The 16,290-nt window shown below is 44.2% G+C and overlaps 1 protein-coding gene across 4 annotated transcripts in view; it reads right to left on the bottom strand.

Annotated features, from left to right (window-relative positions):
- Positions 1 to 16,290, bottom strand: part of foxp4 (forkhead box P4) — an 88,575-nt gene that overhangs the window by 53,058 nt on the left and 19,227 nt on the right. For all 4 annotated transcript variants that reach the window (XM_047583788.1, XM_047583787.1, XM_047583786.1 and 1 more), the window contains exon 2: positions 2,553 to 2,732. In XM_047583788.1, coding sequence (XP_047439744.1) covers positions 2,553 to 2,723 — 171 coding nt within the window. In that variant the 5' untranslated portion in view covers positions 2,724 to 2,732. The remainder of the gene's footprint in view (positions 1 to 2,552; positions 2,733 to 16,290) is intronic.

The raw sequence follows: 16,290 nt of genomic DNA, 5'->3' as shown, positions 1-16,290 counted from the left end.
TCTATCTATCTATCTATCTATCTATCTATCTATCTATCTATCTATCTATCTATCTATCTATCTATCTATCTATCTACCTCTAAGGGAATCTTGGACGGGTTTGATAGCTGGAGATGGCTGTGATTTCTCTCAGGTTCCCAAGGGGTCTGAGGAAAAGACGGGTTTGTGTTCTGACAACACCGCGCTGTCAGGAGCTCCGTGTCTGTGTGAGTGTGTCTTTTCTGCTCGGGTGCGCACTGGCATGGTGTTTAAGCACAAACACTGGTGAGTACTGCACCTTCAGGTGAGAGGCTCCAGCATGGAGGAGAAAGAAAGTACAGGTGGATACGAGGAGCAGGAGGAGGATAAGGTGTATATATATATATATATATATATATATATATATGAGAGATTCAGGTGGCTTTTATGGCTTTTAAAACACCCATATACATTTTTTATTCAGTAAGACATTTAAATAAAAAATAAATCTAAATAAAAATGGTCAGTGTGATAAACAGGTCTTTTTGTGTGTGAATTGTTGTGGACAATTATTAAGGTATCATAAAAGCTTTTCTGCACGAGGTTGACATGTAACACTAAAATTTATTTGCACCATGAAATTTAATTCCCCAAAAACACATGAATATGGGTCCGTGTCAGCCCAGCTCATTGTTGCCAGCCTTCATTTTCCCCTCACACACCTCTCTGTTCTCCCCCAACAAACAAACTCATATCATAGCTCATCTTTTCTCCGCATTCCTCATATTTTCTTTTCATTTGTATGATTAAACACTTATTAAACACACTTCAAAAAATATCTCACCAAATAATTTGGTACAACAACATGCGTAAATATTACATTACTATACAGACAAATGAGTGGGAATATGCGACGCACATTTGTGGATATAGCCTTTTTTTCATAAGGTGAGCGTTGGGATCTGGAGGAAAGGTTGTGCTTGTCTTTCACGGCCCATAGCGGATAGAAGGAAAAAGAAGTACAGGGAGAAAGAGGAAGAGAAAAAGATGGAGAAGGAGAGGGAGCTATGTTTGTGGTTGGTAACCCGCTCAAGAGAGGAAATACCAGGGTGCACACACACACACACACACACACAGGTGCAAAAACATAGAGAGCATAGACACGTCCAAGAGAATAAAGACCCGCTTTGTGTGAGCTACAGGTTTGGTGTTTAAGTGTGTGCATGCGTGCATGGCTGTGAGTCCTCAGCTGAAGGTTGCTGAGGAAGCAGGGTGAGGATGCAGTCAGAGGAAGGAGGGGGGAGGGATTTGGGGGGGGCAGGAGTGAAGGGCTTCAAGTGTTCTTCATTCACCTAAGGCTCCATCATTATAATTAGAGGGAATAATTTTAGCAGCAGGGAGGAAACCTTGATTTTTTTTATTTATTTTTTATTTTTTTATCCCCCTCTCACCCCCTTCGGTTTCCTCAACTGAAACCCAGCTGGTCTTGGGCAGTCCAGAACTCACACTGACCCCACCGTGATGGCTGGGTGCGCAGGGCAAGCGCTACAAATAGTCCCTGTAAACTTACATACTTAAAATATTAAAGAAGACGAATCATCTCTTTTTACCTCTCCATCACTGAGCTTAAAAACATGAATCAGCAAGTTTCCATCATTAAATGACGCCGCAGACATTTTTGTGAGGTGATGGACAAATGACTAATAGAGGGACCACTGGACAAAAAACTGTTGAGGAGCTCTATTTGTGTGTGTGTGTGTGTATGTAGTACGTGTGAGAGAACAGGGTCCTTTGGAGAGTAATCAGTCGAGAGTTTATGTGGATTTTGGGGGAGGAGGGGATGAGAAATAATGTAGAATTTGATCCAAGATATTCCGGGAAAAGTTTAGAAATTCCATTTGACGCAGTGGCGAGTGGGTGCACGTGTGGGTGTACTGTGCATGTGCAAAGTCAGGGGTGGCGTGGTGGGATAAATAGCTCGGCTGCAGACATTACACTCTGACGTGTCAAACACACATAAACACCACTTCACGGGTCAGTGAAAAAAATGAAACACACAGACTTCACGCCCACAACTATGACACACACACACAGTTTGAGTATCTGAATCCTATATGGAGTGTGTGAATGCCATGTTAATACACTGAAACTGGTTTATTTCACCTAGACAGAGCACACCTTATATGTGGCAGGTAGGTTTTTCTCCCAGGAACAACATATCTGTGGGAATTATTCTGGTGAACTGCTTCCCAGTGGAATTAGTTGGCACATTATGAACGGTGGATAATTAAAGCACAGACGAGCCAACCTGTCAGAGCCTTTCACTGCTCGCACATGCAAAGCCTGACAATTACCAGAGTCTAGCCAGCTGAGTGTTGTCACATCTGTACATTATGTAACGCCCGGTGTGTACATGCTGTTCTAGACAATGTACTGTACATACGCGCATGAGTTGCACAAGTGGGCGGTGTTGCAAAACAAGTCTCATGAGAACGTATGTGCAGGTAGATATGTAAACATCACGTCAAACACATGCACGGAAGCGTGCCGTGGCCCATAAACACACACGCACACAAACACACACACGCACACACCTGTTGCTGCTGCAGGTGCAGTAAGTCAACCGGGCTGATCTCTCCGTTGGTGTCTCCATTGGATCCACCCTCTCTACCTCCCCCTCCGTCTGATTGGCTGGTGAGGCTGCTGACTCCGTTCTGGTTGGACGGCGTCGTTCGAATGGTCTCAGAGGCTGATTCCACCATCATCACTGGCACCTGAGAACAGGAGGGGGCAACACACAGGTTTGAACAAAAGTGACCTGGGCAGTTTGAGCAGAGCGTGTTCTCCGGCCTGATTAAACAGACCAAGTGACAAACTAAATACACAGAGAGATAGAGAGTGTTTAAGTGTGTGTGTGTGCATGTGAATGAATAGTTTCTATAAAGGGCTTTTGGTCATGAACCATATGTACAAACATGCCCAACAAAGCAGCACCTAAAGCAGACACTTTTTTGTCTGCATGTAAATGTGCGTCTAGGAGCGTACACACGGATTAGGATCAGATGTGCAGCAAATCTAAACTGACAAGGCTGTTAATACTCGGCTATACAGTTAAATAACACACACATTTCTCCAATAATCAGAGGTGGCAAGTGTGCGCGGCGTGTGAGCCGTGAGCAGGTTGGTCTTTGAGGAAGATCCGTTTGATGCACCTTCAGAGGGCCTCTCTAATTAGAGCGTGTTCCTTCCACAAAACCCGACAAAACGAGCCGTTCCTGGATGTGTTGTTGTTTTTTGAGAAACAACGCCTCGCAAACACACAGGCGCATTTGCCATCGTTAGGAGCTCGAGCGTGGGAGAGAGGAGACGCAGAGGCACACACTTGCACAGAAACACGCACACACTAGCGTGCAGAACACACACAAGGCAGCGAACACAAAACAAAACAAACCTTCATGCAAGCACGCAGGCTGTGAACTCCTAATGACAAGCTCAATCTCGTCTTTCTGCCTCATCCAGTTTTAGAAATTAACACACACACACACAAGCGCATAGTTTTTAAAGGGGAAAGTTCTGCTGCTTTTATGGTACACAAAGTGGGTACACAAAACGCCATCGAGGCATTCTACCCGCCGTCTACGTGCGACTCTGGGTGTGTGTGTGTGTTTCTCAGAGGCGTACAACACATGCCTTCTGGGGAAACAATAAAAGCCATTTCATGAGAGAATCTAACTTTTCTTTTCCTCTGAGGCAAGAGCAGGTGAATCTGTGTGTGCGCACACATTTTTTTTTTTTTTTTTTCTCTGAGACTCTGACAGCAGGTGAGCGTGTGAGAGATCGCTGTTGGCTTTGTTAGAGGAATGCTGCCAAATGCTTGCAGAGGGACAGGGAGTGTGTGTGCAGGTGGACGGGCTGATGGGAGTGCTTGTTAAAGGGTCAGTTCAATCACATAAAGAAAATATATCTTTTCTCACTGAAGAGGTGTCCAGCCATACAGATAGAACTTTAGGGGTCTCAAAATATCTGAACAAGGAAGAATTCCTTTTTTTTTCTACTGAATGTATTCTTTTTTAATTGTTCTTTTTTTTCTCTTTTTTTTTTGCAAATAAATGTGGATACTCTGAAATCTCGGAAATTAAAATATCATTTTTCAATATGTTCCCTTTACCAACACGGATCTGGGAGAACGTCAGATGTTCTGGATACAGATTTCGGTAGAATTGCTGAAATTACACAGCACAAAATCTACGTTTTATGAGCTACATGTCATTATGAGCAAAAATAAATATGCATTTTTTAATTTTTTTTTAGACTGGAGGATTTTAAGATAATACTTTACTGATTCCCATTGGAGAAATTCAAAATTCAAAATTTTGTCCATTAAGACATTTTGAAGCACCCAGAATGACAACTGGTCCCCGACCAATCTGCTGCATGGACATTGTGGTGAGATATATATATATATATATATATATTTCTTAAATTTATGAAAGCTAAACCTTTAAAAGCGCAGTACGGACATATTTCACTTGTTTAATACCCCCCCAACAAGCAGCCCCATTTGAAAACCACAAATCACACTGTAGTATTTTTTTCCTCCCCATTGACTCTCCCCTGTCTTCCTTCTGGCACCCATCCGCCTGAGAAGTTAAGAGTGAGAAGTAGAGCGTTATTGTGACATTTAAAGATAGTCACTTAATCTCCAACCTCACTCCTCTCCCTTCCTCGTTCTCCCTCCCGCCTTCGTCCAGACCCATGCTCGGTCAAACTACTCCCTGAGGTAATATTATGAAGCAAGGCAGAGTGCTGAGTGATCAACAGATCTCCTCGGCGCACAGTCCACTGACTTTGCACTGCAGTAGAAACTCTTCACATCATCACACATTTCACTAAGCATGAATCACTGGCCTGCTATCTAGCCCACGCTTTACTGTGCTGCGCTGTAATGTACTGTACACCCATCTGCTTCTTACTCTTCCTCATTGACCTTATTAGCAACGAGGGGGAAGAGAGATAAAGACAGACGGTGAGAGAGATGGAGCTCGCAGGTGGACAAGGACCTAATGGGAAAGTGGGGAGTGTGTAAAGACGTGAGCGCATGCCCTTCTTTCACACACGCAGGCAGTGTGGTGGTATGCTCGTCTAAAGGGTGTGTACTCTGTCATATCCTGTAATGGGTGTATATAAGCTGGTGTAATGGAGGTCGGGAAAAAGGCAGGGGCATAAATCTACCCTGAAGTCTCTGATTAGGGTTATGATACACACACGTTGACACACACACACACACACACACACACACACACACACACACACACACACACACACACGTTGACACACACACGCGCACGCAGCGCTTTAAGTGTTTCTGGCAGTGAAGAGGAGCTGCCCGTGCAGAGGCCTGCCTCAACCCGCTGCTCACTCTTTCTGTGTGTCTTTTTCCTCGCTCTCTCGCTCCCTCTTTACATGCTCAGACCCTCTCCGGTTGAACCCCTGACCTGAGAGTGTGTGGGGAGAGACATTCCCACTACCCCGAGGGGACCCGAGCGAGGGAGGGAGGAGCGCAGATCAGAGAGATAAAGAATGTGTTTGGAAGAAGAGGGAAATAAAAGGCCTCCTTTGCCTTTTAATTGGGATGGAGAAGAGAAGAGGGGAAATGGGACTGAACATGTTTCTGATGACTCTGATGTATATGTGTGTGTGTGTGTTTGTCTAAGAGACTGACACCTACCTTTGTACTGTAATGGATTAGCTCACTGCAAACGCTAGGTGCATGTGTTTATGTGCGCGTCTGGTGTGATTGATGAGTGGAGTTGAGAGTTAGGATGAGTCCTGTTTCGACACGCAGCTTGTTCAGATGTTCCCAAAAAATTTTGCACTAATAATAATCAGGACTCTCTCCCCCGTTTCTTCCCACTGCTCCGGGTGTGCGTGGAGTTCAAACGAGCTGAGCCAAATGCCCATTGAGCTGGCTCACCGCGGCTGATTCTCAGGGCTTTGTCCGGGGGGATTGGCTCTGTCAGATTCCTCCTGGTCACTACGCATCAGAAACATAAAGGCCGGGCCAGCTTCCCTCTCCGCGACTGTATGTGTGTTTGTGTGAGAGACGGAGAGTTGTGTACGAGCGTGTATTTATGTGTTTACAGCAGCTTAGTGGGATAATAAGTCTTTATCATGTTATGCCTCATGTGGGAATATTTCCAGCAGTCCCTGAACGCCTGTTCTGTTTCCTCCGCCTTGCATCAGCTCACAGGAACGCTGCTTATTAGGCAAAGAACTGAGGGAATAAGGGTGGGAGGGAAAGTGAGTCGAGGAGGGAGGGGGTAAGGGAAAAAATGTCTGTACCAGTATCTACACTCCATCATCTATCTACTTTCATCTGACTCTTGAATTATCTCTCCTGCTCTCTCACATGCCGTCTTTCTCCCTCTGGTTACGCCCGGTAACTAGTGGCATGTTCAACCCTGGAAAACATTAAAGTTTCCATCCTGAAATAGAATCCACATAGGTTACTTCTATGATCTCTGATAGTTCAGTCAATATTTGTGAGCAAAAGAAACGCTCTTCCGGAGACAGAATATGTGAGGAACAGGAAGTCTAACCTGTTTTGTAATCAGGAAACAGAATTTGGAGGAGCCTCTGTGGCAGTGAGTAGCTCTGTGGATTCATACAATATTTGGTTAACTGTCACGCCCAAAGGCGCTTTATTTCATTAGAACTAAAAAAAAAAAAAAGTAAGAATAATTGCGGTTGTTGTCAATGTGTCCACAAAATGTCCTATTTACTGTCAACCACTGTGCAACGGCTACAGGATTTGTCTCATCGTGGAGAGTCTTAGCTGCTCTATATCCGTGCTTTGACAGGGACATGAACACTGACATTCAAAGATAGATCTCAATTTACTCAACGCTCACACACCCACATTCTCACACTCTTGCACCCGCAAGCTGGCAAAGATTCCTTGGCTAAATAAACAGTGACACTGGCCCTGAGGGAATCTGATTTAACCCCAAACCCCAGAACAAACCCAACTACCAGATCCGGGGATCTCACTGTATGTCTACTTCAATCCTTTCTTTGGTTCATATGTGAGGAACACAACCAGAAACACAATAAAAAATAAATGTCAGGTTCACTTTGTGGTATAATGCATACAAAAGGGAGCAAAAAAAAAGTAAATATGGGTTGTATTATTAATGTTCTGGTAAATAGTGACTGCACTTATTGGAACAGAGACAAGGTTTCTGTATAATCACACATTGCTTTTACAGCGTATCCTGCTACCAAAGCGGCTTCCGCTTTACCTTTTCATGCAAACAGATAATTAACTGTTTAATTAACAGAGCTCTTCGTATGCGTGTAAAGACGTGTTTTTGGAAGAGCTGTTAGGAACAGTGTCATTCTGAATGAAGCTAAATGAATTACCGTCAGACCGGTCATGCATTTCGTGGAGCATTTTCACTATGCTGCATTACTGTAACTTCCTCTATGCTCTATTTTTTTTATTTTACCAGCGCTCCTATGAAGTGAGACAGCGTTGCTGGCGGTTTGCTAAGAGGCATTAGGTTTTGTCGCATCGAAACGTAGCAGTGTGATCTATGCTATGCTGCCATGCTCCAGAATTCTCTCCTGCTTTTAGAGGAATGACAAAAAGGAGAGGGAGAAGAAAAGGGATAGGAGGGATAGCTGCGTGGCATTTCTGAGCTGACGTGTATTAGCTTCAATAAAAGAGAATGAGGTCAGAGGAAAGCTGAGGAAATAATACACAAACACTGACACCAGTGCGCACACACAGAGACGAAAACACACTGCGCAAATTCTTTTTCCATCATTTCCCTGTCCAAGTTTGGTTGTTTCCTCAGCAGCTGGCCGTTGCTATGTGCTACTCAGATTTGCAGGGGGATGCCAGGTACACTTCCACGCAGAGCTAAAGCTAGTGGCTAGCAGCTTGCCGCCCCGGGCTACTTTGGCTTCCAGCCAGCGCTAACAGGTTGGCTAACAGCGAAGGGCTAATGTTGGATGTCTGTGGCTGCCCTGGCCCTGCTCCAGTGCTAACAGGTGAACTCCATTATCCCAGACAGATAGTCAAGCAGATGTGGGCCAATATCTACTACTGGCTGCCTTCAAAGAGCATCATCGGCCCAGAAACAGAGAGAGAGAGAGAGAGAAGCTAGCAGCACTGTAGTGCTGGAGTCTGATCTCCAGCGTGCCGTGCAGCTGGTTAATGAAGAAGACAGTGCTTTTGTTGGGGAGTGGAGAGAAGAAGAGAGGTGCTCAGAGTGCAGATGATAAGAAAATCCCCTGCTATGTAAACACGGGCAATATGGCATTTAGTTTGGCTGAGCATTTAATAGAGTGTTTGCATGTGCGTGTAGCCCGCTGCACATGCAAATGTGTGTCGCTTTAAGTAAAACTCCTATGCCTGTCCCTCCTCTTCTCTTCTGGCGTCTGTGTGTGCATGCATGTGCGAATTGGTTGTCGGCCTGCCCGTCTGCAGTTCTCTGAAGACAAAGTCCTGTTTACAGAGCCCATAAAGATTAGCCTCCCTCCGTCAGGTGGGTTTTGGAGCCATAGGTAAACACACAGCACATTCCGCTCCGATGAGATCGCTCCGTATGTGTGTATGACCGGGGCAAACATACACTCCTGCCTTCACCTTGACCCTTCTTTTTAGAGTGCAGTAAGTGATTTACCAGCTTGCAGACTGCTGTCTGTTCAAAATACTAGAGACAGACACAAAGATACACACAAATACATGCACACAAATATTTGTAGAAGGAACGGACTTCACGCACACCTCATTTATCTGCGCCTAAAATCACGGGTTGTACATTCCTGAAGAGGTATCGCTCAAGCGTGTGCGCGTGCGTGCCCTCATTTGCCAGTTGGAAATCATCCCGTGATCACGAAGGTGAAAAATCCCTGCTTTCACCTTCTCTCTTCCCCTCCTGTCCGGAGAGGTAATGAAGGCTGAGGTCAAGCTATGACAGTCCACGTGGATATTACTCAGATTGTATTTAACATGGTGGAACAGAGGTGAAAGGGGGAGGTGGAGGAATGCAGGGCAGGAAGGAGAGAGGCTTTTGAAAAAGGCAATGTGCCTTTATTTGGATCTGAAACCAGCTAGAGCGCCGCGGAGCAATTAGCAGCTCTCTCCTATGAGAGCTCTTTATTAGAATGACCTTCACCATGAAGGAAGGGTGGAGGGGGGCAGAGAGGGGAGAGAGAGAGAGAGAGAGAAAGGTAGTAGAAGAAAAAATTTGAAGAATACAGATGAAAAGGTGTCAGTGGGGAAATGGACACATGACATGAAGGTGAAATAGATGAGTAAACTGAAGCTTAAGTAGACTGAGATTTAATTTTCGTATTTGATCAACAGATGTGACGTGCGAACGGTGTGTGGTGAATGTGACCCATGTGACCCCCAGGGCTGGAATTCATAAATGCACACACGCAAACGCAATTTCAGTCTTTTCAAATCCAATGGAGCAAAACGTGCGCGCCTGTCTGTGTCTGTGCACGTGCAAAATCTCCTTCAATTAATATTTAGAGAAAACTCGCCATTACAGAACACGAAAGTGATCCATTCCTGGCAACGATAGCGCCTGCTTTCAGTGAATAAATTACCAAGTTCCTAATTTTAATTACACGGGACACAGGATTTGTTGCAGGGAAGGAAAAGAAAGAGAAAGTGTGTTTTATGAAGAGGTAAATGTGCTGCCTTTAGGTAAGACATGATTTTCATTTATGATCATTGCTAGGTTAAAAAGATAGAATATTTCCTATAAAAAAAATGGGTCATGGCGACTTACAATAATAAAGGGTTACAATGGATTTAAAAAACAGTAGTGTAAAAAAATTAAAAAATAAATATCAAAGTGGACATGATATAATTTTATACATCGGCTTTCAAGTCGGGCACTTTGCATTTCCTAGTTAATTAATAGATTGGATCAGAGCGAGTTTAATCAAATATAATTGAATAAGTCCACAGTAAAAACAGGCCAGACTTTAAAAGGAGACATGCAGAGAAAATGATAGCATGTCCAGTTCTCAAATTAATTGAATTTTAGTACTTTTGAACTTGGTCCAAGCTGTTATAGAGGTAATTAACTCACATCCTATCCAAAAACTGCTAAAACAAAATGATATCCCTGAGCATTGTATGGGTGGCACACACATGCACACCAACATTTGCAGTTCTTCTTCTTCTTTTTTTTTTTTTTTTAAAAAAAAAGCTAAATAAAAAGCAACACTGTTGCACTGTTGCATACCAATGAAACCCTATAACATATTCCGTATTGTTGTTAGGTTTTTGTTCTTTTTTTCCTCTTTTCTCCTCACTTTTGTCTTACAGGCCACGACTAAAATATTAATAATTTCTCAGGCAGTTCTCATTGTATTAAAAAATGTCTCCTTTATAATTTATCAGAGAAAGAAAAATCTTTGTTATAGTGACAAGCATGCTAATTAATAGAAGTAGCAGGAACATTGAGAGAAGTCATACTAATTTGGACCATGCTAATATTAATAGAATAATTTATGGCGCAGTATAAATAAATTAATAGAGTAATTCGTTTGAAAAAGGGATGCCTTCAATTCAATTTGGGAGAAAAGAGCAAAAAAATAAAAATAAATGTCTGCCTCTCGGACAAGGACATTAATAACAGTGCTCGATCACAAGAACAGGAAAGGAAGAGACAAACTAAACATGCACTGTTCACTTTTAAAACGCATCAATATTTCAGTCAGTTAATGAAAATTGGATGAGCAACACTTGTATTTCCTGCCTAGTTATTTTCATTTGCTGTTTAAGGACTTTTTAAGTGGCAAATTTGCGCAGAATCTGCGAAAGCCAGCTACATCGTTTTTTTTTTTTTCTTTAAATGAACTTATCCCATTGGGTTCGTGTGAACCAATAGCTGTGTGCCAGGCAGTGGGCAAGAGATGCAGAGAAATAGAGGGAGTGAGTAACAAAGACAGAGAGAGAGAGAGAGAGAGGACTGGGTCATTACCATCCTTATTACTCCTCATTAAAATACACCCATCACAAAGACATTCTGCTGTGTGTGTGAGTGTGTGTGTGTTTGCATGTGACCCAGCATGTGCATGCGCTCGCTTTTGGTGTTCCTGATGTGCACATGTGCGTCCCTATGCAAAAGTGACAAAAAAAGAACAATATAATTGGAGAAATGTACGCAGTAATAATAGGTATTCACAAAATGATAATTCATATTAAACAGGGTGCACAAAGTCAGCCTCATTTGCATGTTTTAGATTATATGCATTTCAAAAGTAATTTCCGCAGGGCATATGAATGACATTAATTCCCGGGCGGGTTCTGCTATAGACCTCAAACTATCAAACACTCAAACATTTAACAGATGAAAAAAAGAGGGAGCTGGTGCCTTAGCAAGGGGAGATTTCAAGGTTAAAGTATTTGAATGAGAATTTTTAAACTTCTGTCTTGGTTTGTTTAAAGTTGCTCTACAGCTAGACCAAGAATTCCATTAATTTGAAGATTCGGGGAACAGCAGATGTGTTTTTCCTTTTTGTATTACTCAGCTGTGCATATGTGTGTGTTTTCCTGTACCAGTCTGAGAAAGACACCTTTCCTCCTAATCCACAACCATTTCCTCAGCAATAAGCCTAAATTGGTCTGACTCACTTTGTGAGTCATGTGCTTGTGTCACTTCAGAGGAACAATCAAACACAAAGAGAGAGAGCTCCAATAGCCCACATTAACGGACTCTAACTGATGGAGGGGAAAGGAAGAGTGATGAAATGGATGAGAAAAAGGATGTGGCAAGGGAGGGGACGGGGACAATGGGAAGAGCAGGGAGGGAGACAGAGGGTTCCCTCTGCTCGTGTGTTGAAGCCGAGAGGAAGACCCCGGGGCAGGAAACAGACTGGATGAATGTGTGATTCCAGTGGAAAACTCTGGATGCCTTGGACAACATTCTTCTCTTATTAGAGAATCTGGTCTGCAGCCACATCATATCGCCTGTCTCATTACTGCGTATGTGTCTGTCTATCAGACAGACTCATACTGTGCACACACACGCACGCACGCACGCACGCACGCACGCATGTGCACTATCAAGATGTTCCCCACCTGTTATTCTCACAAGTTTTTGGGCCAAGGTGAAAGTCCTTGCTGGAGAAGAAGTGGATAACAGTGAATAGAAAGTGTATATAAAACTTAAAGGGCTCGGCATGTCTGTGTCTTGTTTGTGGTTTGTCTTCATCTTTAAACAGAGCTGCTGCTCGGAGCATGTTAGCATGTCATTATCTCATTAAGAATTGATGGCTTCTGCGCTGAGGAATCAAACTGTTTTGCTTGTGAACGTTCAGCGACTGATGTTGTACAAACACAACAACCACCAAACACACATTTCCGACAGTGCAGACGCACACGGATGCAAACGGATGGTAGCACACAACTCTTAAACACATAAACAGCATCCCAGACAAATTGTGTGAATCTGGAAAAACACATTTAAGAAAGCAGGCAGAAGTGTCCTTTCTCCCACCTCATTCTTTCCTCCCTCTCTTGCCATCATGTCCATTTGCCACCTTTTTTTTTTCTTTCGCTTTTTTTGTTGCTTATGCTTAAGCACTCTCAATGATGTGAAGCATTCTGTGCAAGGCTTCAGGGAGTGGCGGAGGGGGGGCATATCTAGAGGCGATAAAAGTGGGCTAATTGGGGCCTGGGAAACATGTTTGTTTTATCACTTGTTCTTTTTCCCCTTTCATTTTTCCCCAGCCAGTCACAGCAGATCTGTTCATCCGAGAAGGACGGGTGGAAAAAGCAAAGAGGATTAGATTCTATAAGACACTAATCGTTGCACACACATGCACGTATAGATGTGTAATTGCACTCACGCAGACACATGCACAGTCCGATTTAATGTGCCACAAGGCAGCCGTGGGGTGCATGTATTGAACAAGGTCTGTCTGTCTTAACCAAATGACCAACAGGGTGCAGGGCTCTCCACTGGTCCTCTCTGCCCTATCAATACTCCACTGGTCGGCCTATTCAGCAGCAAAGAGCTTTCCTACGGCTGCAGTTCAACACTGGATCAATGTTATGAGCAATGCAGACAAACTGCTGCTAAACAGACTGGCCCCTGCCTGGAAGGCCCGCCACAGCACCAGCTCCCTCAGGCTCAGATCGTTCCACTAATGGAGGTCTCCGCCGAGGCCCCCAAGGACCCCTAACCACCAAACAGGCCCCCGAGGATTCACCCCCCCCCCTTTTTTCACTCTCTGTCACTTCCCAATCTCTCAGTTATTTCTCCATCCATCGACCTACACCTCTTTAATCAGGACTACTGACTTGTGCCCATGTGTGCATTTGAGTGCATTCGCAACATCTCTAATAATAATCTATGTATGCAACGGCTAAGTCCAAATGTGCAGCTTGACTATTTCAGGTGGTGGAAAGGGGAAAAAAATTCCCCCTTCCCGCACCCTCCTCCTCAGCGTTGCTGGGACCCCTCACGGCATGACTTCGGACTAGTCATTCTCCTGCATTTGTCTTCTGTAATAACATTGAAAATAGCGAGAGTTGAAAAAAAGGAGCGATGGAAAGAACCTGCGTATTTGTCATTTCCGATTGTTTACCTTTTTCACGGCAAATTGATTTTTACATCTCCTGTTACTGGAAGCTCTCCGGGTTCGACTGCCAGGCCTGTCTGGCTCTGGCCTCGGCTGCCAAGCCTGTCTCTGAGCTTTATGACCTGGCTCTGGGGAGGACGTTTAAGGCTTTCAACTCACAAGTCATTTCAGTGATACAATACTGCTTTTGTCCTGACCACCTTTGTTGTTTTCTTTCTCTCTCTCATGCCTCTCAGTCTTTCTTTCTTTTCTTCAATTTTCATCTTTCAGTCTAAAATCCTTTTTCGCTGCCTGAGTGCCTGAAGACCAGGAACTATTTCTTGTCCATTCCTGTATGTTTACAGAAAAGGTGGGACTTGTTGCATCATGAAGGGCTGACTATCGAACAGAAAAGACGTGCTCTAGAAAACACACGCTCAAACCCTCCAGTTGACATTTATGTCTTGCTGTGGGGCGAGCCTGGTTGAAGCAGCTAGAGTTTCACTGTGGTGGCTGGGCGGTGCGCTGTGGTTCAGATCTTCCTGGATTCTGGTAGGACTGAGGTTTGCCTGCAGGGACCTCCAGTGAGCCAGGCAGCAGGCCTGGGCTAAACTGAGGCCAGAGCCAGGAATAGTCTTCAGTGCAGAGAGCGGGCCTAATGGTGTGTTTGCAAGGGCAAAACCAAACAAACAACCTGCAGTTTGAAATGAAGGACTGAGCGGGGCTCGGGCCAGATGCTGTCGAACGGGAGAAACACACACAAACATGTACAAACACACGGAGCAAATGTGTATAGAGAAGCAAAGGCTGAAATAGACTTGTGGCACAAAAAAAAAGGTGCACCACGTAACTCCAGACGATAGTCCTGGATCAGCCTCAGGACGGCGCACGTGTGTGGACTTCTGCCGAACGCTCGGCGCATGCTAACCAAAGATCTACCATTTCTCTTCGTATTCGCACTAATGAGAGAAAACGGCCAGAAAACCTTCTGTAATTACTCCCAGAGGAGCAAGGTTTCAGCATGACCATGGTGCATAAACAAATACACACACACTCGTGCATACAGAAAGCCTCAACAGTATGAGGCTGACATTTAAATGTGTTCACCTGTTGTGTACGGGAGCACGTGAACACAGGAATACTAACAGTAATAATATCAGATCATTAGAAAAGGCAGGGACAATGGTTAATTAGAGCCCTGCCAAATGTCCAGTTTGTGTGTGTGTCTGTGCATTTGTAAACAAACATTAACATTACTCACCTAACAATTAGACCCTTCTCATTGTCGCCCACACTCTTGTAACGGCAAATCTAAATAGAGCTTTGCCTTAAACGTGCTAATCTTACGTGTAGTGCGTCTGTGTGTTACCGCATGTGTGTGTCTGCGTGTGTGGAGGAGGCATAATGCGATGTACATGAGGTCAATGTTTTCATGAAACAGCTTTCTTTGTCACTCTGCATCAGTTCTGACTTCTCTGCAATTCATGGAGCTTTTAATTCCAGCAGTACTGGGTCGCAGCAGCTTTTAACATCTATAATAGTCCTATTCAGCACACACACTCACACACAGAGTCACGCACACACACACACACAGTCCCACACACTACCATATTTTAAAACCTGCTCACACTCAGACAAAGAAGCAGCAGATATACGACAAAATCCAGCAATCATTTTGTCTGTCTGAGAGCGAATAGTTGAGAAAGGAGTCTTTGAGGCGCGCGCGCGCACACACACACACACACACACACACACACACACACACACGCTGCCTGCCCAGTGTTTGTGGTGGCGGAGCACAGCTGGTAACATCTGGATGTATTTTAGAAGTGTTTACATTTCCAAAATGCTGAAAAACTACACAGAAAGGGAGAAAGAGGAGAGACAGAATTCTGAAAAACACTGCAGGTGCCAGAAGAGTAATAAAAAAAGGAGCAGTCCCAAAAGACGATTGTTTAAAATCTATCACAGTGGAGTTAGTCCACTTACGCACACACATGCTCATAACCGTTGGCCAATTGCAGTTATTGCCGTAATTCTAGTCCAACAATAACTGACATCTGGTGCGCTAATTGGCAGACTACAGCTTCTCCGTCTGAGTTTTGTCCCATCAAGCTTCCCTTACTCTGGCCGCTCAAATGAAAGCGGAGACTTGCGCATCGGTTTCTCTATGCACGGTGCTTTCTGCTGCTTACCAGCTGACAACCAGTCTTACGCACTCACCGCCACACACCACAAGGCAATTTCCTCCGACGTGCACACATACACACACGCACACAAAAACAGCTGCATTTCCATTTTGCTTCCCCTAAATGACGAAAACACAAAAACAGTTGGACTTCATTCGGCCTAATCAAACCTGACGCGGAGAACAGCTCTGCGAGGTGACGTCAACAATCAAGACACACAGGCACAGAAAGAGAGTCCATAGGATGTAATTTCAGTGATTGGGTGTAATTTACCAGTGTAAGTTGAAACCACACAGGGCAACCGGGGTGATCCCGGAGAGATAAAAAAACAACAAAAAAAAAAAACAGGGACCATACACACTTGGGTGGAGCACAGTACACACACAAGCAGAGGCATACCTTCAAGGTGTGCTCATCTTACAGTAACTTTAAATAAAAAGGTCTGAGGTGTGTGAGTTACAAAATGGCAGTGGAAATTAGTATGTGAATGTGTCCCACGGAAAGCGTCCTCAGGATCATTCTAATCCCCTCAGGTATGCCCCTTTCC

This window comes from Mugil cephalus, chromosome 4 (assembly GCF_022458985.1).
Source record: "Mugil cephalus isolate CIBA_MC_2020 chromosome 4, CIBA_Mcephalus_1.1, whole genome shotgun sequence".
NCBI lineage: Eukaryota > Metazoa > Chordata > Actinopteri > Mugiliformes > Mugilidae > Mugil > Mugil cephalus.
The sequence above is the reverse complement of the archived record's forward strand: the minus strand, read 5'-3'. Positions and strand labels throughout refer to the sequence as shown.